This window comes from Embiotoca jacksoni, unplaced genomic scaffold, assembly GCF_022577435.1.
Source record: "Embiotoca jacksoni isolate LCO1_2020_lvr unplaced genomic scaffold, fEmbJac1.0.p SCAF_12, whole genome shotgun sequence".
NCBI lineage: Eukaryota > Metazoa > Chordata > Actinopteri > Embiotocidae > Embiotoca > Embiotoca jacksoni.
In genome coordinates, this window is record NW_027185252.1 from 14,484,098 (window position 1) to 14,511,432 (window position 27,335).

The window sequence follows — 27,335 nt, forward strand, 5'->3', positions numbered from 1 at the left end:
AGAAAATCCTCTTGTAAAACCCTCTGCCTTCAGAAGCATCTAACCAAAACATAATTTTGTTAGCTTGAATTGACAGAGCTGTTCAGAGTTTTGCAAGGTGTAATATAGTTTCTGTTTTTCCTTCCAGACAAGAAAATAGCTCAGGGACAAAATCTGCATACTTAACATGCATTTGACAAACAGTCGAATTAAAAGATTTCACTTACTGGTACAAAACTGAATTTAATGTAAAAACACTTTTAGCATATCCTGGTAAAAATAAATTCTGCTTCCAAACTAATATTTTTCTGGTGCTCATAACTACTAAATGCAAAGTAAAGTGAAGGGAGGAATGATGGAGTTGATAAACACAATATTAAGAGAAAGGCACCAAGGCTCACCATCATGAACACATAAATAGCACACGAAACAGGCATAACATTAAAAGTCCTGTGGGGTTTGGAATCGTTAGTAGACACCAGTAAGTATTTACTTGATCTTTTTACAGTAGTGCTCTCACTTTAATTGCCGTCTGAATAATAAAGCACCGGAACATTCCTCGTCCTCTCTGATCAATCTGACATATTGGCTAATGAAATAAAAGCCTCAACGTTCTCTCCAGCTTTGTTGCCATCTCCTTTTGGGCTGTAAAAGAAAGTTGGAGAAATGTGCAATGATAAACACCCATAAAGCCCCGTCTCATTTTACTGAGAGGCCATTATGTTACCATCCTGAGAGGTGCTTTCATTCTCTGTCAGTTAGGGAGATTCTTCTCATCTATAAAACATGCAGGTTGCGTTGAGAGGTAGCTGTAAACTGCCAGTTTGCTCATTTAGTAATGTCTGGGGAGTGTAGCTATCAGGTATTCATCTTCCACCTCCTGGCCTCTTGCTGTGGCCCTGACTGGGGGGGACACTGCCTCACACTCATAAACGTACGAAGGAACGGGTAAAATATTCTGCACTCCACCACCACCACCCCGACAAATGGTTATATTAGCACTGGCACCGCTGGATGCATTGAACGCTTTGTGCTTCCCATGCTGGAAGATTAAATAATCAGTCAGATTTGCCACTCCGCTGCAGTCTCTTGAAGAACCCACTTGTACAGTATATTGAATTATTTGGATCTGAGGGCTGGTTTCACAGCAAGTTGGTGAATTTGGTACTAAAAAGACAGTGAAAAACCACAAAATCCTCCTTTTGTACAATCCAGTCTTCATCTGTAATGTCCAATGCCTTCTTAGTTAGGCTAACTGTTAATGAATTCAACCTAACTTTGCTCTCGTCAGGTTGTCTGCCTCTCGTACGGTTCCCATGGGACACATAGCCCCAAATGCGAAGAAGTTTGCTAATTGAAAAAGTACAGAGCGTCAAATATACAGCTATCTATCTTGCCTTTGTGCAATAACAATGCAATCAAAGGGTAAGTGAACGGAAGAATATGTTTACCGCTAATTGCAATTGAGTGCATTGCCTTAATGAAGCCCAGAACTTGACCCTAATGTTCGCCAATGCACTAAGGGAACGGTAGCGAGTGAAACATGCAGTCAAAGAACGCAGGCAGGAGCGGTGTCTGCACCCATGAACCACTTGGCAATATCAAGCACAGCAGTGTTGTCTTTTATGATGATTAATCTGCCAGCACATAGGTTTTCAAGATCTCTCCATCAACTCACTGGGAGCAGGAGCCCAAGAACAAGCCTTAAAAACAATGTGTACCCATACACCCTCCTCATTCGTAACATCCTACAAGGAAAGAAGAACATGTCTCACAAGGGACAAGGCTCTTCGGTTCATTCTCCACAAAGCTGCTCATATATGGAGCACTGCTTCACCTCTTCAAACCTTTCTGCTCCCTTTCAGAAACAAACCAAGAGGGACATTTACAAATCTATTGCTTAGCTGAAAAAGTTTGTGCAATTTCTGATAAGAAATATTTTGACTAAAACTTACAATATAATAGCAGACTATTATAATAGTTAGCAGCTATCATTTTCTCATTAAGTGTGCTTCCAAGAAAAGCAGGGTAAGCTATGGAGGTTTTGAATCCAACAACAGCGTTACTGTACTGAGCAGAGTCAAACAACATGAGAAGACTTCTTTCACTATAACACATTCCTGCCTGCAGCTCTACAGCTCCGGGTCAAATGAAAAAGAACAGGCTAATGTTAGACTGTGTCGTAGGGGCAGCAGCACAAACGAAGGTCTGTCTGACCTTGACTGACAGAAATATCACGGATCAATGAGGGATATCAGCTGAAATTGGATTGCGCCGCGGCTTGTTTTTGATGCCGTGCAAGATAATTGCCTCCACAATGCCGGAGTAATTGAGCAGATTCAGGCATTAACAACATCAGTAATATTGTCAACAGTGCTGTCTGGAGAGTCAAGAAAATTCAATAGTAACTCATGAGCCAAAGAGGTCGAGAAATAAACAATTGTTTATCACCGTCAATGTTCTGTTGACAGTCACAACTTCTCCTAATTGATTGATGGAAAGCCAAATTATCTTGCAATAAGCGACTATACAAAACCACCATCTCTGAAAAATTCAGAATATTTGTGAAGTTGGTTAAATATAAAACACTCCACCAGATTTGTCTTGTTTTAGCCAATGAACAGGAAAGAAACGGTTAAAAAAAAAAAAAAGAAAGTGTTAACACCTAAATATGTTGACATACCACAGCAGACGGTCGTGATTGAGACGCCAGCTGGTGTTTAGAGTGAAAGCCTAAACCTAGTTTACCATAATGAAGCTCTCCGAGGGAGGCAGTGCACTCCTCATGCCATTTTACTTTCTTGGCTTCTTAACAAATCCAAACCTGAAACATACAAATGGGGATTTTTGGGACAAATACAAGATCTCCCTCGCCGCTACTACAAAGTGGCACTGGGTGTGTTTGCACAGCTTGAGAGAACTCTGCTAAACAAATGACTGAACAGTTGATGCCAACTTGCATGCGTCTAAAAAACGAAAACAAAAAAAAAACAAATCTTCATTTTGGAGTGCCAAATTGTCTGAAGATGGGTAAACATGAGTTTGCCCTCTCTCTGTTGGACATAGCTTGTTTGTTTATAAATTGCTTCTTCAGGAGAGAAAGTCTGTTCACTGGTAGAATAAAAACTTCAATTAAAGAGCCTTACAGTGTGCTTATTATGGATAACGGCAAGCTGTTCCAAAATGGTGGAGCTCTGCTCCTCGCTGCCCTTAAAGACTGAATCCTTCAACTCTTCCTCTCACACATTTTGAATGTAGGCTGTACTGACTTGTCACAAAAGGACAGTGGACTTTACTCATTGTTTTGAATCACATCAGTCTTGTGCCAGCTGACTCCCTTAACTGCAACTGTCGAGTTTTGGCCACTTCAGGTCAGCTTACTCATCAGCAGAGATAACGGCACCGAAGGCCGAGCCTCTCATTTTGGGGGATAGCGCAACAATCAGTCAAACCTAGCTTCTTACAGCAATTTTTTTGTACACAAGAACTTACAAGATCTGCAAAACTCCTGTAAATTGTTGTGTCCCAGGAGCCAAAATCCATATCTGTGGTTTTTCTTCCAGTCAAATCCAAGAGGAGTATTTTACAGAATAGTAGGAAAGTCTGTCTTTAAGCTATTACCCGCCTCAGGCAAACTGTGAAGAAACAGTACTTCACAAACATTGCGTAAATCTAAAGTAGTTTATTACCTATAAGGAATGAATGGTAGCTGAAAGTGGTGTTTGTTTACAAGATATGTTATCCGCATGCTTCTTTCCCTTGCGCTGTCAGGCACCCCTATTTGAAAGTAAATTATTATTTTATCATTATTAATAGCACAAAGGAAGTGAAAAATATGTAAAAACATATGGGTGATTATGTTTGTTTTATTTGTATTTTATCTCATAATGTTAAGGAAACAAATATCTAATTGTAAATCTTAGAGGGAAGGTTTTTACTGGAAGGCCTCTTGGGTTTCTTACTGATCCTGCACAATCCTTGCTGTTTGTTTTTACATATTTTTCACTTCCTTTGTGCTATTAATAATGATAAAATAATATATATATATTGGATTTAAATGCTACTGACAGTGATGGACAGGTTTTGATAAAGAGGGGACTGATATTCCAAAGTGATGGTCTTTATTTTATGGCATTTTGTCCAAGAGATGAGAACACAGATGTATAGTATATTATTGTCTGGTTGGTTTTGAATGGACATTAGAGTTCATTAAAATGACAGTTGTGTACAGCTGTACTTTTAAAAGATTTACATAAAGATGCATATTTGATAGCCATGACTTCATTTCCTGAACAGGTGCGCTGCTGGTTAATGGCAATTTGAAGCAATAATCTGAATTATAATAGTATTTATTGTGGAGGAGGATAATGTATGTTCTGGCCCAACGATATGACAGATAGATTAAACTATATTCTATATTCATATTGGAAGACAGAATTACTTCAAGAGTGAACAAACTTTTCTAATTATGCAAAAATAATTCATACTTTTTTGTGGTTCTCAACACATTCAGTGTGGTCTTTTCCAGAACTATTTTTCATCTACTGATACACTGAACAATTATGCACTGGTGACTTCAATATAACAAACAATTTAGCATCTTCCTTTGGATAACTTTCTATTTCTGAAAATAATTTTGGATTTTCTGCCATTTAAGGAAAGTTTGTTGACTCTGAACCACTTTGCAGTATATGACAGCAAATCATTGGCTTCTCTGATCAAGGAATCAAAGTTTGTTTAAGATGAGTATACCAAGTATAATCTGTCTCTTTACTCTGTGCATTGCATATTTGTTTTGATTTAGGAGCACATTTGATCTAAATGCACCCAAAAATACGTTGCTAGTTGTTACACTAAATCTCTGAATATTCCATCTGACCTTCTGCTTCTCCTCCCATCCTGCTGGCCTGCGCCGACATGCCTCTTCATTAATTTCAGCAGCAGAGGCAGCATTAATTGGCCAACGGTTAATTGAGCTGTCCTCCAAATGAAAATCACTGGGCAGTTCTTTTTAGGACTTCACTCCATCACTAGTGTTACTGTGTGAAGGAAAACACACGAACAGACGCAGTTATCACACATTAGTATGTCTATAATACCCAATTATACATTGAAATCAAACACCAAGTAATTTATCTATCCATCCATTTAAGAAAAAGTATCTTAAAGGCTCCAGCGCTGGGGTTAAGGAAAGCCATGGTATGCACATTCAATTTCTACAGCAATATAAAGGTATATCGACAAAGTGTAATGCAGCTGTCATTACATCGTAACCTATATAATGTTGCATGCCGCTGTGATTTGTCTCACTCGTACAGTGCACACATGGGTATCGTCTTGTGTGTTGGAGGGATTGTCAGTGAGGAAGATTTCAGACTTAACCTGACTACTACTACTCGTTGAGTTTAAATGTGATGTATATTCTCCTTAATATATGTTTACCTGTTCTGTCACAATGTGCAGCTCCTTGCATCAGATTGTAAACTCTAATAGGATTATTTTGCTAAACAAAACAAAGGTGGAAGGCTTTGTTCTGTGTTAACATCATTTCAGGTGCTCAACTTGCAATTCATGAATTATTCAGAGAGGACAGTGACAAGATAATTAGTGTGTTTAACCAAGACTACAGTCAGTTGTAAAATACAAGGTTTTAAAAGTGAGATGCAGTGATTGAGTTTTGCAATAAATACTTGAAATTGTGCTCAAAGGCTTATGAGATACTTCCCCATACATAACTGTGAGACGTTGTTTTATTAGTCTGAGTAGAATTATATTTTGATGTGATGGAGACTCTGGATGTAGTGATGACTAATTGTTTGAGTAGTTGCCCATAACCTCACATACAGAAAAAGCTGAGTGACAGCAATAACCAATGTCCCTGTTTGAAATTAGAATTACTTATCCCACTGAGGTCTTTATATTCATACATCACTTATTCCATCATTTTCTACAAGAGTCTATACATCACCCTCTCAACCCTGAAACTCTCTTGAGCTGTCACGATGATGACATTTTAGTTGACGATTAATTTTCATACAAATAATTGTGACTCATGATTTAATAAGCCTAGGTATGAGCCAAATAGTTGAATGATACACATATACTTTATGAAGAATAGGAGCCATTTATCTAGATTGGAACATTCAAATAAAAAAACACGTCTGTTTGCCTTTAATTGCACAGGGCAGATACGATATAAATAACAACCTAAATACTTAACTATTACTGAAATATACAAGGAAATGACTGACAGTGACAGTTATCAAAATAAACAATGTACCACGGTGGCACTATTTCTCACTCGTGTCATTTAACCATAATTAAAGAAGAGGTCGCAACGAGATGTCGTCGTTAAAAGAGCACCAGTCAAACCTTAAACGCTGGAAAACGATGTGGTAACGGAAATTTTACATTTCTGTCAGTTACTTCCAGCTGATTTTGTACAAATAAATGGAAACAATTCAAATAAACGTGATCGGGCAACTGTGTAATAATCATGACAGGCCTACTTTAGCCACAGTCACAATTGAACAGCAGGAACAAACGAGAAACGTCATTAAAGCAGAGAACCAACAAAAACATGTCCTGATATCACGATGCTAAATGTTAGAAAAATAAAACTGCTTAGTCATTTTCCTTTTAGGCTCGACTACGAGACTTTTTAACCATGATTGAATGTTTTTTCTGGTGCCAGTCAATCGTTCATCACGCAACAGGAGAGACGAGGAGTCTTGAAATGCCAACAGTGAATTTTTTGTTGTGGGCGAGATGCTAAGTTGTAAAAGCTAGAAATCCTGGCAGCTGATGGAAATATCAGTGATTTCTCAGAAATCTCACTAAGCTGCAGCTATACCTCTGAATGTCAGAAATAATACTTAAATAATCAGCGTACACTGTATACTGTAAAAGCCACATTTATTTCCCCTTAAATTAACAAGCAAAAATATGTCGGCAATGATGCTGACCATCTGTGCTTTTGCCTTGTAATGTCTATTTGGACTTGTATTCTATTCTATTCTATACAGATAATACATCATTGAAGGGGTTATTAAGTCTACTGGGGAAAAGTTTTCTAACTCTTTGGCCATACAATATACAACTAACTTGTACTCTTTTTGTTTACCACCACTTGTAAAGACATCCACAATGACATGATAAACGCAGCTATATCAACTGTGATGCGTTTCATCACAACACGGCACAGCGCCCCAGGGACTGAAGTGGCTGGAGGATAGCCATGTGGTGCCTGATTATCCAGCGAACATGAAACACTAAAATCTGCTGAGAGCACACAACGTCGTCCTCCGAGTCTCCTGTCAGTCATAACTTCCTCCTCTCTTTCGTCTCTCCCCTCACCTGGAAGCTTTTCATTATACCTAGAAATATACAGCGTCTTTGCACCTTGTCTTCATGTTTGTCCAAAACCAATGAAAAAGAAAACAACTCATGAATAGGATGAACACAAGCTCTTCTTTTTTTTTTTTCTCTCTTGCACATTCATTCACACCGACTGACGTGCTTACAAATCAATCAACACCTGCTCGTGGAAGAAGAGGCAAGAAAAAGACGATAAAGGGTCCTCAGCGCTCATATCAGAGAGGACTATGAGGAAGCTGCTTAGAAGCTGATTTGTATTTGTAACAGCCTGAATTTCAGCCACTCAAGATATAATTAGCTTCAACATCATGCCGAAGCACAACACAATAATGTGGTAACCTAGATATAGCTTATAGTACAGGGAGAGTTCACTGCTTTGCTGACAAGATAATAAAGCGTATGAATCTAATGTCTAATGCCATCTTCCCACCTTTATATCTTCCATTCAACCAGTTAATCTATGGCCTTTACCATAACTTCAATAAAGTGCCTGTTGTTGTCCTGGTGGGGTATCCATCGTAAAAGAAATCCAAGACCCGAAACCTCCTTAAATAAACCGAATAGAGCACAATGGAGCAGAATTGGAGCGTTGAATCTGTGTTCAGGGAGTTTCTCACCAGTGTCTACACACAGCAGACAAAGACCCCAATGCCACCCACAGTATTGGGAATTCAGTCGCATCGCAGCAGTCTTCGCCTTGTTGGGAACCTTTAATCTGCTTTGTTTGTGGGTGGAGAGGGCGGACTAAGATTCTATTAAAAGAGATAAAATTGTTTCCATAGCCAACTGAAGCATCAAAGGGCAGCCAAATTGCAGCCCCTTACTTGAGTGGGTTTCACTAAAGTCACTTATTTGTCCATTTCATCATGCTAATGGCAGCAGCCATCATCCCATTATAGCTCCACAGCTGAGTGAGGTTAAACAAATGCAGTTTGTTTGAGGTCGCACAACCTCTGAGTCAGGTCTCACTGCTATCCTCGTGTACATCACAACAAATCATCAGCCTGTCTATAACTACTCTATATGTGCAACCCTTCTGAACCCTGCAGTATTAACCACCTCTGCGCTCACTGCCACTCAGGCCATAAGCCTTCTCTTTGCAGCCTCTTCTCAACCTTTCCCATGCAGCACTCTGGTATGGAAATAAAACCCAATTTAACTTCTTGATCAACCTAAAATCACCTTGTTCCTCTGGGGATAAGTCAAGCATCTGAAGGAAAATGTTCAATATATATAAGGCCTAGTTACCATAATAACTGTCTCTTAAGGACCATGTGAAGAAATAGAAATCCTGCGATACACAGAACTGTCTCCAAACACAGTCTGCAGTAAATAGTGTTGAGATCATGTCATAAATGCACTCAAATGGGTTCCACTTTTAGAAAACTGATGGAGTTCATTAGTACTCATTGTTTGCAGCGTAGTTACATCAAACACTGACTTGTAAGCTGTAAGGCCTTTCTAAATAATAACTCAATCATGCCTAATAAAATCATATCTTGCGGACATTTCACAAAAAGCTTAGCATTCATCATAGCCCCCAGAACCTAGCCTCATTTCTATTACCAGTCGGCTGAATAAAGGTCTTTTTACATAATGAGTCCACATTCTCTGAGCCCTACAGTAACCACACAATCACTTGTGTCAACAGAAGGGAAATTCATTTCATCAGGACGTCCAGTCGGTGCTTCATTATCATACACATCGGCAACAACTGTGCAGCCACGCAGCTCAGAGAGTTGCTGCTGATTGCTGGAGTTCAATGCATTTGCTGAAAGTATTTCATTAGGACTGGACAATAGATAAGGTATATTCAATTAAAACAATCGTCACAGGTCTGTTCATCACAATGACTTCAATCAGACGAGTTTTTCAACACCTTAACACACCACCGTGTGTTTCTGGCTTATGCTAAAGACAAACCAAAATGCTATGATATGATCCTTTTCTTTTTCTGGAAATGACTGTGATTGCTTCCATTAATGGAACATTTTAAAACATGAAGAGAAATTGTTTCCATATACATATATTTGTATGTATAATAGCCACTGACTGTCAGCATATTTTCCTTAGGACAGACTAATTTCTATTAGAGAGCATTCAGCAATGTTCTTTAAGGTTAGATCCATCAGAGTTAAGAGCTTTTTCTCACTGGCCACTGGCCGATTGTTTTCCCAAAATAACAACATTTAATCTCACATTTATTGTTTTTTTTCAAGGTTTAAAAAATATTGTTGTGTTGAATGTATATCTTATTTGTTTTAATCAAGGAAAGGCTGTTGTTGTTCGCAACCAGGTTCCTTACAGAAAATGGAAAAGTTCTCTCACATGGTACATGCTGCTATGAAACATGATATAAGGAGGCTAAAATAAAATAAACTATAAACACCATAAACTTCTCCAACATGATGGGCATCACATGTTAACAGACTGCTGATGGATGTCAGTCAAAGTTGCAGCACGTCCAGTTTAATGTGTACTCTAATGACCTATTGAAAACAGCCACTCACTGTAACGATGACAGTTTATTACCTAATGTGTAAAAATGAAGCCACTATAAATATATAATATAATTACATATGTTACAAAATAAGTACAAGTAATTTAAGGACATTATATTAGTATTCGATAGTCATTTCTTTCTTTCAACATAACTAACATCCAAAACAATTTAATTTGCATGTGTGAATGCATGATTCTTCAGTAAATATTGTAAAGAAGTTTTTCGAACAAAAAGATGTAACTTGTGAATTTTTGTGATAAGACGTGGACAACAAGTGAAATACTGCAGAAAAAAGAAAAAAAAAAACTATTTATGCACAACATATTCTGAAACATAAACGCCAATAAAATACATCAACAAAATGCTTTCCAGTGGTGGCAGTACTAGCAGTATTAGCAGTGGTTGGGACAGCTGCCTATGAAAAGCCTAAAATTGGCAAGTGATGCAAATTAACCTGCAGGTGACAGCTGAACAAAATTAACTCTAACACAAATACTTTGGGTGAACACTGAGCTGTTAAACTCCTTCATTAACCTTGAACATAATTGAGGAGAAGATGTTGCTGAATAAACATTTAGCTTCATTTAGTTTCAAGAGAGATAAATCTAACCACACCAACAGAAGGATTCTTAGCATTATGATTATTATTACGTGTACTTCTGAAATATTAAATACATCCAGCTAACTCATTTTAATATTCTTCTGAAGAATATTTTGTGTTTAAGAAGAGAAAGCGCATCTCTTTGTATTTACTCCCTCCTGTAACAGCTCAGTTGGAAGCAAACTTCTTAAGAACAAGCATCTGAAAATGTAACAGTGCCATGCTCCTTTGAGAGTTACTCTCTGCTAAAACTTTTATAACTCTGAGTGAAACAACAGTTATTTTAAAATGCATTCAAAGTGGTCAACTGAGAGCTACTTTTAAGAACACGGCCCCTGGGTCCTCAGAGAAACTTGTTCATGCTCAAAAAAATTGAATGAACTGCCCTGGGTTAGAGGAATTATATTCTCATTTAAAGCTACTCTGAAAACCTCAGTCTTTCATTTCAGTTGCTTAGAGGCCCTCTTATATGGAATGATTTTTCTGTTTAGCAAACAGAAAAATAGTAGATAGGACATAATTTCATATTTCCATAAAGCCCTGATGTTTGAGGTGGAATTTTGATTGAGACTTAGTCACAGTAACGCTGCATTGGATTGTTTTATTCCTGCTACAACGTGACTACATACAGTATGCTGTACAACATGAATGTATTTGAACCGCTGCCTTCTCCTCGGAGGGAAGCAGGACAGTGAAGCTGAAGCATAAAATGATCAAATGGAGTGTCTGGTGAAGGAAGATTACATCCCTCGTCAAAATGTGTATTTTATATTCCTTTACTTACTTGTAACATTATGTTGCTCATTACCTGCACCATTACCATTACCTAGCCATTATACATAGAAAGCCATTATAGAAAACCTTGCCACTGCAGGCCTGTAACCAAGCAGTTCATCAGTATTTCTGCTAAGGTGCACACTTTTCCTGGGCTCGCTGTGTACATGGCTTGCATTTGTTTGTTTCTGCAGAGGCTTACAGCATTTGCAGGACTAGAGATTAACTGAGACAAACTGAAACTGAAATGAGAGAACTGAGGAAAACAGAGGCAGGGAGAATGAACTGATGTTCAAAGAGGGGCATTGTGAAGACCAGTGAATTGCCTGCTGATGACAATGCAGACCACACTGCCTGGGGATTGTGCAGAGAAACCGTCAGCAGTCAGGGGTTGATTTCTCAGACACTCCTCTCAACCCCGTTTTACTCCACCAGTGAAGAGATATTCTCACCAAGCATCTCCCCACATTCTCTTATAGATAAAAGACCTCACCCCCTCTTTTGTGCACATAACTACACACATGCAGTATCTCCCCATCTCTACCACAAGTGTAAAGCCACACTCACTTCTTCAATGGTAATATAGTAGAACAGCTGAAGACTTGTAATAAGCTCCAAATTCAGCATCTCTGTTTTTGTAAAGTGTTTCATTTAGCTCCAGAAATGTGTTTCTGTTTCCAAAAACAACCCAATATTGGACATTTTCCAAGGCTACTGGAGAAGCAGATGCTGAAAATTTCCAGTTGTCACCACAAACATTTCTAAAGAAATATCTGTGAAGGGAAATCAGAAAAAGGGGATTTATCCATCTGAAGTGCAGAACCAGCTCAGTCATCCCACTTCTCTCACTTGCGCTGCTATCAGGGATGTCGCTGATACTTAAATGGAGCCACAGTGCCCCCTACAGGTCAATAAATGTACAAACTGTGAATCCATTCTTCTGGGATCTGTCGGCAATGTACAAACTTGCAGATTAATAAATATTTTCCAGTATAAAGCAGGGATTGCTTTATACTGGAAAATAATTATTCATCTGCCAGTGAGGCTCAGACCATCACCACACACGCATACACTCGCAGGCAGGTCTTCTCACACTGTACACGTAGATGAAGGATGCGAGTCATTTTGTAATCTCCAAGTACCCGCTCTGAAAAGCTGTCCTGGTTTTTTCTAGAATTTCTTATTTATTTATGGCCATCCATGGACCACTAAAATACTTATGAGAGTAAATTTTCTTCATTAAATAAAAATAACTCAAAAATCAGTCTTTTTTTACTACTTACTTTTCTTGCCATGTTCTAGAAATGCCCTCTAAGATAGTACTATGTTTAAAAGATCCTCAACTTCTGTGTGACACAAGAAAAAAGAAACAGAAGGTAGTGAGAGACTCTCCTTATGCTCCCATCTGAAGACCCTCTCGCTTGCTCACGGGCCTGATGGATGGGATCTGGCGTTTGTGCAGCATAAGGCAGGATGTTTTGAAATGTTTGTTTCAGGACGGGGAGGGGCCAGTGAAACAGACGCAAGGGGCCAGGAAGAAAAACAGGGATGCAAACAGCGACGTACTGACCTTGACAACAATGACTTAAGTTGTCTGTCCATTGGGGAGACAAGTGAGGACCTGACCTGAATGACAGGTCTCTTCATGAACACTGGCAACTGTCTCTAAAGACACAGACTCGGTTTCAGGGCCTTCACTTTGTGTGTGTGTGAGTGTGTGAGAGTGTGAGAGTGATCTATGTTTTCAAGTGTGTATTAGTGTTGGAGAGGGAGAGGATGTGGGCTGGGTCACACAGGGAGAGAAGCGCAGGCTCGTTCTCTCAAACACTCAATACGGTCATAGACCATTAGCAGTCCAAGCAATTGCAGACAATTCTCTAAGTGCCAGACGGACACTCACTGACAGCCCAGATTCCCATGATTACTTCCCATTAGGGAAACCTCATGAAAAATTATTTCTATTTGGCCATGTTAGCACACAGAGATTAGGTAAACAACTTTGATATTGACCAAACCCAGAGGCAGGGCTGCTCACTGGATACAGGGCAGGGAGAAATCAAGCTGAAATCAGAATAAGGAGAAGCTCGCCAGCTGGTTTGTCACCTCAGCTCACATGTACAAAGTGATGGCAGGGAAAACCCTGTCCTTGTGCTGAACCTCTCTCACAGGTGATACGATTAACTGGACCTTTTAGTGCAGGGCCCAATGCAACCCACTCACTGGAGTCATTTCGCTGTTCATCAGAGCAGCAAGTTCTCTCAGCCAGGGGCATTGGTTTTCATTCTTCGTGTGACAGTGCAACAATCACAAGTTTGTTCAAGAAGTTACCAGTCCTCTGCCATGGCTCCAAATGTACTTTGCGTGTGTGGTTGTTGTGGGAGCATTAATGTGTTTACTCAGAGAGAAATGGCCTCCCTTAAGCGAGTCCCCATAACAGAAGTCATTACATTTTATTATGACTTTAGGTAAGGGTAAAGATTAGTGGTAGTGATTATGGTTTGGGTTGAGGTACAAGTCAGGAAATTGAATGTAAGGCAATGTAAAGTCCTTTGTGGTGATTGAAAGATGGCTATGCGTGTATGCGTGTGTGTGCGTGCACTTGCATGTATAAAACTGACAGCGGAGTAAAATAAAGAACAAAGAGGGAGTGAGAGGCCCTGAATTGCAGCAATATTGCTGGGAGCATGGCTGCATCACTCAGGGAGGTTACGGCACACGGTGTGAATCTGCAGAGAGACAGATAGGCCCATCGAGCCTCTCTCTCCGGGGGGCTGGGAGTGTTGTGCAGCACATCCATGGCCTGACAGAAAATCTAATGAAGAGTCGACGCTGACAAGATCCCTTAACAGTAGGAAGCAAAACCAGATGCCAAAGGCTTCGTCATTCACTTTGGAACGGAAAGAATGGAAAAGTAAAAAGTGAATTGTAAATGTGACACCACTGTTTGATCTGTCATGCCATAGTCAGATTTTAGTCAGCATGGGCTTATTGGAAAGGAATAAAATTCCCCCATCCCATAACAGTAACGTAGTCCCAGCAACATTTTTGACAGATGCAATAAAATAAGGGTTTGTATAGCAAATCCATTTCATATAGTGGAAAAAGAGAATATGTCATCATACAGCACATTACAACCATGCCTCTAAAAGCACCGTGAAGATGGGAGGAGCAACAATGAAAAGTCTTGTCATTTTAGAGACTGTCTATAGACCCAGAGCAAGAGAATAAAAATGCCACATCTACTTCTCATTCTGGAAAGCCTTCTGCTATGCAGGCTAAAATATTATCAAAGCACTCAGAGAGTCATTCCCTAATAAATAAGGCAGTGCTCTCCATTAAGGCTTGTGACTCAGAGAAGCACATAATATTCTCTGGACATTACACACACCATTATCTTGCACTGTTGCTGTGCTGCCACAATTATGGAGGTTTTCAATAAGTGAGGAAAGATGAACTTGAACCACTGTGGACTTTTCTCAACCTCCAAAAACTCAGCTGTAGTTCTTGTTTTTCAAAACACATAAATAATGTCAGGTGAATCCAATTTAGCAAATTTCACTGTTTTTCATTTTGCTTGTGTTTTTTTGTCCAAATTTGACCTAAACATCCATGTCATATTCTGGTTTCACACTAGTGGTTTAAATAAACAGCTGCAGCTCCACGTTAGCCTGCTTTGACCACATAATAACATTGTCTTCTATTCAGTATTGACCAGACATGGTACATTGACATGTAGGATTCTGTTCTATACATTATATATGAAAGACCATGAAAGTAAACAATGCTGCCTTTGTGCCAAACAACCTCGCAGGCAAACACTGTTTGAATCGACTGCATATCTAATAAAATACAAAAGGTAATCTCGGCTGGATCATGGCATTCTGCCCTCCGAGGGTCACTGCTCATCAAGCCTGTGATGACTGTGGGCCCATACCACCGAATACCAAATTAATTTCTTGATCTCATCTCAGCCTCTGTGGGTTCTTTATAGCATTCATAACCAGATTCCTTGGGCACACTAAATTGGCTTCGGTAAAAATGATCTAATACAGAAAGATGGGAAAGGTTTACAACAGATAATGGATGAGGCGTCAAACCCTGCGCATAATTACCACAGTCATCACGATAAGAGTTGTCCTCTCCACTTCACACTGCTATCTCCACAACCTCACCCTGATCTGTGAGGGATGGTGACACTCACATGAACTCCATGCAAAAAGACAAGGAGAAAAAAATGGAAGACATTATCTTCTGTTTGCCATGTAAAAGCAACAGCAATGATATATAATAATTTTAAAACCTACTTTGAGCATCCTTTCAACTTTTAGTGAACCCTCTAATTTTCATTGAAAGATGCCTTGATTAACTGTGATGGTCTCCTCTCTTCATCTGTCATTGTCCGGTACCAATCGAAATAGCCTATATATGCCAAAGACATGGTCTGCCAGAGTGGATGAATTGCATTCAGAGAAATTGCAGGGTTTTATCAAAATGACAGTAAATGGCAGTATCGTTGGTGACTTACTTAACATACTCCAGCTATTATGAAAAGGAGAAAAATGCCCGTTATGAAAATGTGGGCAGGAAGTCTTTTATACTTATGGACTCAAAATAAAGGATGAAAGAATCTGCACTGTTAGGATGTAATCTAGAAAATGTGCAGAGTAAAAAACGAGATCCAGATTTTGGGAAGTGTGTAATACATGGCTGAAAGTGTTGGTATCTGTACCCATATCTCATTGAAAGACATCTTGATTCTCCGTGAAGAGTCTAAATTAAAAGCTTTTTTTTGTCATGCATATCTGCATGCCTTTGGTTTGTCAGAAAATAAAACAAATAAAGCTGTGAAAGAGTTGAATTTTTGCTTATTCCACAAACAGCTTCTAAACCCCTCTAAAAGTGGTGATGAATACTGCAAGTGAATTGTAGCGATATATGAAGCAGACCTTTTTCCTCAATTAATATCACAGTAGTCTTCAGTCCAATAATTAGTCATTCAGCCTACCTAAATGAAGAACAGTAATCACTGTACTCTTTTACTGCGCACACCAACATGACCTTGAACATGTGCAAGAGAAAAAAAAAAGAAAAGAGTTTGAGGAGATGAGAAGAAAATACTTGCCAGCATGGTCAAGGTAAACAACAAAATCAAAAACAAAAAAAGAAAAAGTTTAAGGTCCATGGACCATGGCCAAATCCTAGTTCATTTGAAAACTTTAAAAACACGTACTAGCTGACCTCCAAAATCATATAAAGGTGTCATGTTACACCGTACAATGATTTCTGAATTAAAGTGGGCTCCATGGAAGAACATTAAAAAAAAAAAAAAAAAAAAAATCTAAATGCATGTTGACAAGCCACAATGGGTCTGAGAAAATGTGTCCTTCAGACAGATGAAACAAAATTATAAGCTTAAATGTTCACAAAAGAAAATATTGGGCTTTTGAAGAAAAGAAATCCACCCCCACTGTAAAACACTCTCATGTTCTGCTTGAATCTGGCCCCCGGCGCCAGAATGAAGAATCTGTGAAGGTCCCAATAAAAAGGAAAATTATCAAGGCATCCTGGCAGCAAACATACGGCCCAGTGACAGCGAGCTCTGACTCAGTAACAGGTCATGCCTTCTCCAAAAGGATAATGACCCAAAACAAAGCAAAGAATCTGAATATTACATTTTAGGCTCCAATATTTTTGTAACTGCCATTTTCATTTCTTGCAATTTTTTAAATAATTTTCACATGGAAATTCAAAGCAAAGTGTTCATTCAAAAATGGAATGGAGATACTGGATGCCAATTACTTTTGTCATTTTCAATTTATGTCAGAGAAGATAAGTCCCAAGAGTGCCAATAATTTGATCCATGTCAGTGTGCCTCCCTGTCATTGTCACCATTTAAAAACAGAAGGAAGAGGTTACTAGAAGCACGAGTATGGCTCGAACAGCATTTTATGCAGACCATTGTAGGCTCATTCTATAAAATGAGGCTCAGTTGGGCCATCTGCTGGGACTGGATGATGCAGCCCAAGCGACCTTGTCACGATACGGCCATCCTGCTTTCTCAACCTGCACTTCACCGATCGGCACCACGGCCCCTCCTGTCCTGTTCTCTCCAGGCTCTCATCCAGGTGACAGTTTGAGCACATCCCATGCAACCTCCAGCCAAACAGAATTAAGGAAGAATTAAAAACTCAATGAGCCCAATAATTAAATTTTAATGGAGGACATAAAGCAACTTGACACCCTCTTAAAGCTATAGGCAGAAACCATAACAGCAGAGCCAAGCTGGACATTTCTCCTTTACAACCCACACATTACTGCTGTCATGACAAAACCTTTTTGCACAAACGCTCAGTGTATTAGGCACATAAAATGCATTCAAAATGTTACACTGAGATTAAAAACTTCCAGCTTCAGACAAACTACTCACGCTGTAGTGATTCTTACTTCCTGAAAATCGGACACTTTGATGTCACTGTTCATGTCAGTGAGCTACAGTTTATGCACTTGGAGAACATAATGCTGATGCAGTCTTAAATATATGAAAGAAACATGTAAGCAGTGCCATGATAAATAACAAGCTGTCATAATGCATACTTTCCAAAATGTAAATATTTCATCTCGCATTGCAGCCCAGTGTAATCATATCAATATATCATCTACAAGACCAAACTGACCTCACTCAGGCAGCAGGTAGGCGAGTCCAGTGTTATACAAACAACGTGTTTCTGGAGTGATAATTCAGTTAATATGAACTGAGCACAAGACGGGCATAATAAGTATAGTAACTCGACAAAATATGTGAAGAAGGGGAGATATTTTCCTTCAAATTGACCTAGGGTTTGCACAATGACCATTTCTGCACTTCATGTTTGACTCCCGAGAAAAAGACGTTCCAACAGTTTATTAAGCTTTCCACTAATACTTTCACAGTGTTCAAAAAGTCCCATAGTTCATACACAGCAGTCTGCTGGTGCCAAGCCTCAATGAAAAACAGCATGAGAAAATGGAAGTACTGCAGGCAAGAGATTGGAGGCAGTGAATAGATGAAAGGCAAGAAGTTGAACAAGCTATCCAAAGATCTTATCAATGTGCATTGCCCAACATCCGCAATGTTTGCTCAGAATTGTGTTACTCACCAAGATTTGGACAACAGCCACTACAGCCACGAGACCCTATTTAACCAATAAATAGTTTGTAAGCACTATTCATATAAGATAATGCCGTACTGCAGATTCTTTTGTGTCCAGTGACAAAAAACATGGCCTGGAACATTATATTCACATTAAAATGTACATTCACAACATACGACTGTGCAGAGCTGACACGGTGAGTAAACAAAACAGGACAACAAAGTCCACCACTATATGTTCTTATCAGTCCCACCACCTGTACAAAGACAACTGGTCTGGCAGTATGAATAGAGTAGCACAGGGCCAAATGTTGAGACCTTCTAAAAATTTGAAAATGCTTCAGCAATTCCTTCAACCTTTCAGCCCCGCTGACAGCCTGCTAAACAGAACAAATTGCCTCCCGGCCAACATGTAGCTCAATCAGAGCCCGGGCGTTTGGCAGCATTAACTGATGAAGTAAAGTGCTTGTCCGTGCTACAATAGCATTCAACAGTTTCAAACAAAAACCTGCAATGTTCCCTCCTGAACAGTATATTCATTCTCATATACCAGAGAGACACTGCTCACTTTATCCCCCACATTAACCTTCATTTTGTAGGATGTTTAAAGGACGCAGACTTTAAAACAGGACTGTAATAAAACGGGGTAAAAGAGGGATTCACACTGCCTATATAGGAGTACATACTACAACAATAGTATGTGCTCCTACTTCAATCTATATAGAGTTTATATTTAAATAGCAGACAGCATTGCACTTCAGACGTGTGGCAGGTACTACAACAACAACAAACTGCTTGAATTGCATAAATAACCACTAAGGTGTTCCATTTGTAAAGGTCAACATGTTGATAAAGCCGGACAACTGTCATTACAGGTGTGTGTCAGGTGTGCCGTCTTTGTCTTTACGTGATGCTGATGATTCAGGATGCCATGTTACCTGATCCTCATCAGGATTGATATTTACATAATAGATTAAATTCATTAGACTTAACCAACTGAGCAGTCTGTTTTTCACATCTATTAATTTTGCATAAATTATAGAGAATTCATTTCACAGAAGACTCACACTGCTTACTAGACTGTAATGCGCAAATGTGTTCGCAAATACTGCATGAGGAAGGAAAAGTACGAAAGCAAACCTGCAGGAAGTGAGTTTAGACCATGTTAATATACTGCTGCCTCACAGTCATGCTGTGCCAACGTAATCTTTATAGCTGCAAAATGTTCCTCTTGATCAGCTGTAGAAGCAACAGGTAACGCAATCCTTTAGCACCTCGAACTGTGCGTGTAGGTTGTGAGCACACTGCAGAAAATTACATAACAGTGGTGCAACCCTGGAAAAAAAAAAAAAAAAAGCGTTCCTGCTAACCCTGTCTGCTTCGCCATCCTCGCTTTTACTCACAATAACAGATCTGTTCCAAGTTTTACCCAACAGCAGCGCTTAATAAACACTGAGGCAAACACAACACATTAATTACAAACAAGAGTAACCACATCAAGAGCAATTTGGTGATGAAGCTCATGTTTCACTGACTCGAGGTCGGACAAAGAGCTGGAATTTCAATCTAAACAGTGATGTATATCAGCCAGAGGGAGGTCACATCAATGACAGCAGATGTCTAGTTTAACATTTGTCTCCGTCATACTCGGCACTTGTGCAATGCTTCAAGAACAAGTACTTCCTGAATCTTAACAGCAGGGGGCAGCCAAGGACAGTCTAAGAGCTGAGCTGTCCTCAAGCATCAAACACCACCAAACAGTGCAAAAAGATCAGAGTGCCTACCGGCATTGACGATGGCGTCCAACTCCAACACAGTAATGTCTCCTTTGTAGAGAGACACTTTATCACTCAGCCCTCCGCCACCTTCTTCGTCATTGGCTGAAATATAGACAATGTTTTGCATTATTTGAAGAACATGAAAATACAGCAATGTCACGTTATTTGTTTTTTATATTCTTCAATACTTTGAGGGGTATACTTGTCGATGAAACGCAGGAGTTACTTTTTGGATTTATGGAACTAAAGTAAGACTTTTTGTTTTTATACATGCCCTCCTTTATAACAACCCAAGTCATTAATTCAGATTTGGATACACAAGCTTTAAGCTGTTCTTAAAAAATGTATCATTCAAAGCATATTTCTTTTGAATCCTGTAATTGAAAGGCAATCATCAAAATTCTGTTATATGCATTACAAAAACAAATTTAAGAAAAAGTCACTAATTGAATATTTTTCTAAAAGTTCATATTAATCAAATACACAATAACCTCGTTGTAGCCTCAGAATAACACTATAGGTTCTATCCAAGTAGCTGCATATGGGCAAATACAGCATATACAGTATGTGCAGTCTTTCTGTATATTTTTACAAACAACAATTGTTTCAGAAATGTGTTTTTGTGGTAAATGTTAATTTTTATTTCATCAACCTAAAATTAGACTGTAGGTCCCCTGAGTTACAGTAAACCTGTCTAATCTAACTAATGTCCTTGATACTGTTTATCTTTAGCGAGCCAGGGAATATAAAAAATATCAGTTTTTGTTTTATCTTAAGAATAATTTTAAATAGCATTTTTAGAAGCAAGAGCGGGCTTGTTTTGAATTCCTTTGACAATGAAATGACTTGACATGCTGTTAAGTAATATGTTCTTTTTGCCTAACGACACAGAATTTCACATGTAGTTTTGCTATAAACTGTAAAATATAACTCGTGGGGCAGATGAATAACCTTAAAACTTTGTTGTGTTAAATAAAAATACAATTTGTGCTAACACCTCATGTTATCTTGATCAAATGTAGTATGTAGTGTGAACCCTTGTCCTAGTGTGTGTGTGATTTATTCAGCTACTTCGGTTATTGTTTGAACTGGCAAATCTATTCACGCTTTATCAAAATGGTCAGCTGTCACCTTATTTGACTTGAATTCACAGAAATCATTTGGTATCTCTTAGAACTTCAACAAGCATTTTAACATAACCAAGTTGGCTTGCAGCATAAAGTCTATCTTAAAGTTTGAACTCATTAAAATAAGAAAATATACTGTAGGTAGAGGTTACAGCTGCAGCCCCTGTGGAGTCAGAGTCATTGCAAAGATGAAGTATTAATTTGCTCCCAGAGATTTAATTGGTTAAAAGGGAGTATAAATTTAATACCAACCTGCATCATGGTTAAGACTGCTACCAGTATTATAAAAAGAAACAAATCAAAATTTTATTTAACAGATGCATTATAGACAGGCAGTGAGTTTCCATCCTGTCTGTTCCTCTAAACTACAAAAAAAGATTAATCTGTTTTTACTTCCAAACAAGGCCTGCGGGGAAGTCTACTTGTTTTGTTTCTTTAAAAGATTTAGGGAGTTGAGTGAAACTCAGAAATTCATTCCAACTCATTATTTCAAAATGACAGAACAAATCATCATTATAAGTTTTGAAATGGTAAAAAAAAAAAACATAAACCCATACATTTTAAGTTGAATAAAGAAATTATAATGACCCTAAATATTTCTGTTGAGTTAATTAAAAAAAAAAAAAAGGATGATTAGATTCCACTAAATTCCTGTATGATAGTTGTGTACTTGTGCTGAACTAAATGGGTGGATAATCCTGCCCTGTCACACTCTACCAACATTTTGTGTTCACTGCTTCATTTCTGGTGCAAATAAGAGAATAATCTCTTACCCATTTAAGAAAGCTCTGCTTTATTTACACAAAACACTTCTGCCTTCTTGCTGGTCTGAGTAAACTTTACCATAATGTGGTCATAATAAGTTTATCATAACCCAACTTGTAAAACATTCAGCGTCTAAAACAATAAGCCATCTCTCTTACATCTATTTTCCTCTCTCCAGGTTGAGATGTTGTCCAGAGATATAAAATCTTGACGACGATACTCCTTGCGCCTCTCCTCTCGATCGAGACGGAGCAGTCTCTCTGTGGAGGAAAGCAACCATACATTTTAGAGAAAACAAAGCTAGTTCTATTGAATAGAAGATAGAAAGAAAAAAGAAAAAAAAAGAGGGAAATAAGGATGATGCTGGCACAGACACATAATAATGATTGTAACATTCATGTCCAGTAAGAGCTGCACAGGTGTCACTTTCATTTCAAGCTCCGTTAACCGACTAATCTATTTCTTTTCTTTTCTTACTGTCGAACTAAACTGTCCCCCCGTGCCCTCCTTTTACTTTAACTGACCCCCATCCACACCAGCAATAGTTACAGCTCTTGCCCTCATTGAAGTTTGGTTGAATCCTCCTTCAGCACTAAGCTGGCGGGGCCATCATCATCAGTCATGCTCTGCTCCAGCCCTGCCTGGCTTTCTAAATTTACTTTATGAAAGTGTGATCCTTACTAATGTGATTCTGAATAATGTCATCCTGCTTCATGTAATTAAGCCTTCTTTTGGCTGGCAGGGTCAAAGAGTAGGATCAGTAATGAAGGAGCATCACTTGAGCTGGTGGGATTTCCGAGTCTTTCTCCAACACACTTCAACTACTCCTGTTTTTTTGTCCTCTGCTTCTGCACAAAGTCACTTAAAAGTTTGGTAAACAACATAAACAAGTTGTTTGAAATCACACAATGAACAACTGCTTGTTGTGCACTTGTGATCCAAACTACTCTGCACAGAGAACTTATTTTCTCACAACTGCCTACACTCGTCGAGTTACCTAATTAGTGTGCAGGAAGTGAAACGCTTCTGCGATATTAATTTGTTTGGTTTGACATCAAACTCAAATATTATTGTCTGATATCAAACAGCTGCTACTTAACCTCTGCACTGCTGCATCACTCTTTAATCCTCACAGCATTACGTCCTTGTATTCATCTCCACTGACTGCAAAAGTGCATCGACTTGCAATTGTTTTTTCAGATGGCACTGAGCTGTTCTGCAAAATAAGCTTCATCCTAATGATGTGCTTCACCGTGAAATCGTTGCCAGATAAATACCCCGGTGTACGTAGAGCAGCGCGGACTTCAAAACACTCCCTCTGTAAAGCAGTTTCAATAAACTGGATGTGATATGACACAAAAGCAACAACACCCTGTATAATAGGAGCTCTGTCCTATTTTTTTTTTTAAAGATATTAAGGCAGTAAGGGGCTGATTATATTTTGGTAAGAAATACAAGGTTCCTTCGGTCATCTTTTGGCAAGCTCCAACAGGAGGTCAGACGTACATTAGAGGTATTACTGCAGTGTTGCATCCCCGGTGTATTTTCTCTCCCTCTTGCCCACTTGTGTTCGTCCCAAAGCTGCTATTATTCTACATGAATGAATAAAAAAGGCAGTTTTGAGGTTGAACACAGCAAAGCTCTCTGAATAACGCTAAAGTGCTTCGTCACCCTGCTGAACTTTTAGGCATTGGAGAATCCCAAAGCTTAGCTTAGCTGCCACGAGAGCAGGATGGGCTCTAAATGTACTTTATGTTGTATGGAGATGCCCATAGACCTCAATTGATTTTCCTACTTAACTTGATGAGTTCTGGATGGCAAGGCCAGTCACCGTAATGCTGCAGACATCCCTGAACTAAATTCTAGTGATAACAAAACAAAACGAGTTGTGATTGTCAGATTTTCCCTTATATTGTTCATTTTGTTTCACACAGTTCAGTTTCACACAGTTCTCCAACTTCCGTATAGTCTGGCTCAATTCTGCACCTACCACAGGTGTCAACATGACTTACAACAATTTATCTTTGGTGTTACTAGATATTACAATTTCACCCAGCCTACAGACTAGCCCTGGGCCAAACCACTATTTAGAAACAACTATTAAAAATTCACAATTTATTTCATATTGTGACGTACCTTGATCTTTTCTTAAATCAATTTGAATTTAGAGAGATATATGTTCGGAATATGAAGCTGTGATTTACTTTGATGTTCATCCTGTGCAGCTACCTGCAGAATTTTAAAAACCACACAAAAATACTGCCAAACATTCAAAGACAATGACTGACTTGCATCAAAAATAAAACACACGATACCGTCCAAATCGAGAACTCGCCACAAATAATTAACAGTGATTGCAACAACAACAATTCTTGGTTCATTTGTTAAATGAGCGAAACACACAGTCAGAGATGGAAAATGATTTAAAACAATTTGATATGTAGATGATTACAATTGAATCATTTCTGTTATCAAGTACTGTAAACACCAAACAAACAACATTTCGACATGTCAAAAGGGAGACCTACGGGTGTGAGAAATATACTTAAAAATATAATGTGCCACTTTTTATGTGATGTGGCACAATACAAGTAAAACTGAAGGGAAATGATACATGGAAATGTTGGACAAGCATTTTTCTCAAAATGTTGTTGTTTGCATTTACAACAGATGCTAAAGTTACTGTATATAATAAGTACTAGTGGTGTCCTGATGAACAGACACACTCTCTTCTGTCTTTTTGCGCAATGCAAACAGCAACATCTGGCCACTTATTGGTTTTCTGTTGAGTGGGTGCTACGAGGGGAGACACTTGTCTAAGAGAAGCATCAGATGCTCGCACGCAATGCATCCTGGTACATGTAGGAAATGCTGGCACAGCTCTGTTAGCAGAAGGAAAAACGCTGCTTTCTTGGTATAGCGCACACTGAAGAACTTAATGCTTCAATTGACTACACTGAGTGGACAGCACATTTTTCCTTTAATGATGGCTCTGCTCCATTCGGTGTTTGCAGGGTTTTTTTTTTTTTTAAATGCTCACTCAGTAATATAAAAGAACAAGCTGGCAGACATTCAACAGCCATCACTTATTCTAATGAGATGAATTACACCTGTGCTGCAGCCAGTATTCAAAGTGGGCCGCGCACACCAGTACACAGTACTGCCAGCACTTCTACATCTAACTCTGTGGTGTACCTTGGAATTTGAAAAGTCAAAGCCCTTGTGCGTTTTTTTGTTGTTGTTGTTTTTTTTTTTTTTTTTCCTCTCCACTTCAAGCACTTGACTGTACCTGCGAACATAACAAGTGAGGGAATACAGTTTGTGCCCCTTCCCGTCGGCCACATGTCTCCGAAACCAAAAGCGAAAGCAAGTTTGTCAACACGCTGCTTTCACTTCAACAGACGAAAGATAGTCACGTAATCTATTGGACTGTGTCTGCTCCACTGAAGGGTGACTCCTGGTTGAATCCAGGTACAATTAGTTGCACGGGGGGGTGTGTTTGCGACTCGGTGAGCTGGTGGTGGTGGTGGTGGTGCATCACACAGGTGGAAGGAAGGATACTCCGACAGGTAAATACGGACAGGGGGGGGGGCACCTTAAATGTAAGCTAATAAGCAGGCAGAGAGCACAGTGTGAAGAGTGCTGCTGCGAATATCAAATATTACGGCGGCGCAACAAAGGCGCAACATCATGAAAACATCTGCACGGCCGCCGCGCGGGAATAGTCGGAAAGAAGACGGGAAGAGCGCGTGTCAGTCTTCTGCCACGGTTAGAAATCATGCGGTCTGCCATGGAGATGATGATGATGATGATGATAGCCTCATCCCTCCTCCAAAACAAGCCTTACCTTTCTCAGTCTTCCAGTCCTTTTTCTTTTTGCTCATGCTGCCGGAATGATGAGACTTCGAATGGTTGTTTTTTGACTGTGGCAACCCCAGGCTCACAGTGAATAGAGTTCCGGGAAACAAAAAAAAAACTGAAAGCTCAAGTGAAACAGCCTCTGCACGATTGTCTCACCTGTGAAGCTGTCAAATTTCTATGGACCTCAGGCGGCTCAACCTACCGTGATGGCGCCGTAAATTATGTGTACGGATTCTGGGGTTTTGACTGGGTGTTAAAAAACCAGGAAGACGGCGCGCGATTGGTCCAGTTGATGCGTCAATCAGATGAGGTTGACGCACTGTGGAGGCAAGGTAGGTTGTTTCCGGCGGTTCTTCCTCCTGGTGAGTGAGGCGGTAGGACTACTAAGGCTGGGTGGAAAGGAGTGCAACCTCCACAGAGCCCAATCCACTTGGAGTCAATGCTAGAAACAGCGCTGTCTCTTTAAAAAGAAATACGTTTTTAATTGGTTTATTTGTATTAATATATGACAGCGTGTTCTGCAAAATTTTGAGTTAAATTTTGATCCTACCGTAGAGACAAGTGTTGGAAGCAAATCTATAACTGTAGTAAGGCTGATATTATTTTGGAAAAATAGTCATATTAATCTACTTAAATGTCATTCCTTTGAATATTCCTGTCATTAAAACCTGAAAATAAAATACAATGGACTTAATTTTATTTAAGAAAGAGTTGTTGCTCGTAATAGCACCTCTTTTCGACTGATCATAACAACAAAATTTTCCCTTTATCACTCGTGGTAAAATAGTGTCCAGATGGAGAAACTAATCCTGCCTCACTTTGACCATGTGTGATGAAGATCTTAACAACAAACAGACAGTTCTGATTAAATCTTGGCTACTTCTATCTGAGAAATGTTTTTTTATGTGACTTTAATGATGACTATTTATGGACAAGAGATTCATGATAACCTGCTCTTGCACATGGCTGAGGACAGTCTCACAGGGTAGACCAGATCAGACCAGTAAAAATCAGGCTGTCATATGTGAGAGGCTGGTTCCAGAGACCACCGTCTGTCATCTGTCGTATTTTCCCTGCTCTGGTCCAGACCCATCTGCTCCTGAAACTGCTGACATTATCTGAGAGTGAAAAATGTATTTCATCCAAGGTGTACTCTGAACCCTGTCCATATTTTTTAAATTGAGGTTTATTTTTACTGAAATATATCCAGTTTACATGCAACCCAGCCCTCTCAACTGAGGGAAAATGTTTGTATAAATACAAGCTGACAGTATATATGGAAAACATGCTCCTGTTTAATTTGGTCAAATCAAACATCTTTATAACATTGAGCTGCTGTGCTTTTGTAGAAAATTAAAACAAAGCAATCGCCTCTTACATCTGCCACAGAAATCTATCAATTGTCCCCGTAATTAGTTTCCACTTTAACTACCTATTCTGG

General features: G+C 39.2%; 1 protein-coding gene across 2 annotated transcripts in view; it reads right to left on the reverse strand.

Annotated features, from left to right (window-relative positions):
• Positions 1-26,111, reverse strand: part of macrod2 (mono-ADP ribosylhydrolase 2) — a 395,447-nt gene extending 369,336 nt beyond the window's left edge. The window contains exons 1-3 of one of the 2 annotated variants that reach the window (XM_069145006.1): positions 25,881-26,111; positions 22,192-22,293; positions 20,148-20,243 (exon numbers count right to left, since the gene is read on the reverse strand). In XM_069145006.1, the coding sequence (XP_069001107.1) occupies positions 20,148-20,243; positions 22,192-22,293; positions 25,881-25,917 (235 nt within the window). In that variant the 5' untranslated portion in view covers positions 25,918-26,111. The remainder of the gene's footprint in view (positions 1-20,147; positions 20,244-22,191; positions 22,294-25,880) is intronic. The other variant, XM_069145005.1, reaches the window with a different exon arrangement.
• Between the last annotated feature and the right edge of the window lie 1,224 nt (positions 26,112-27,335).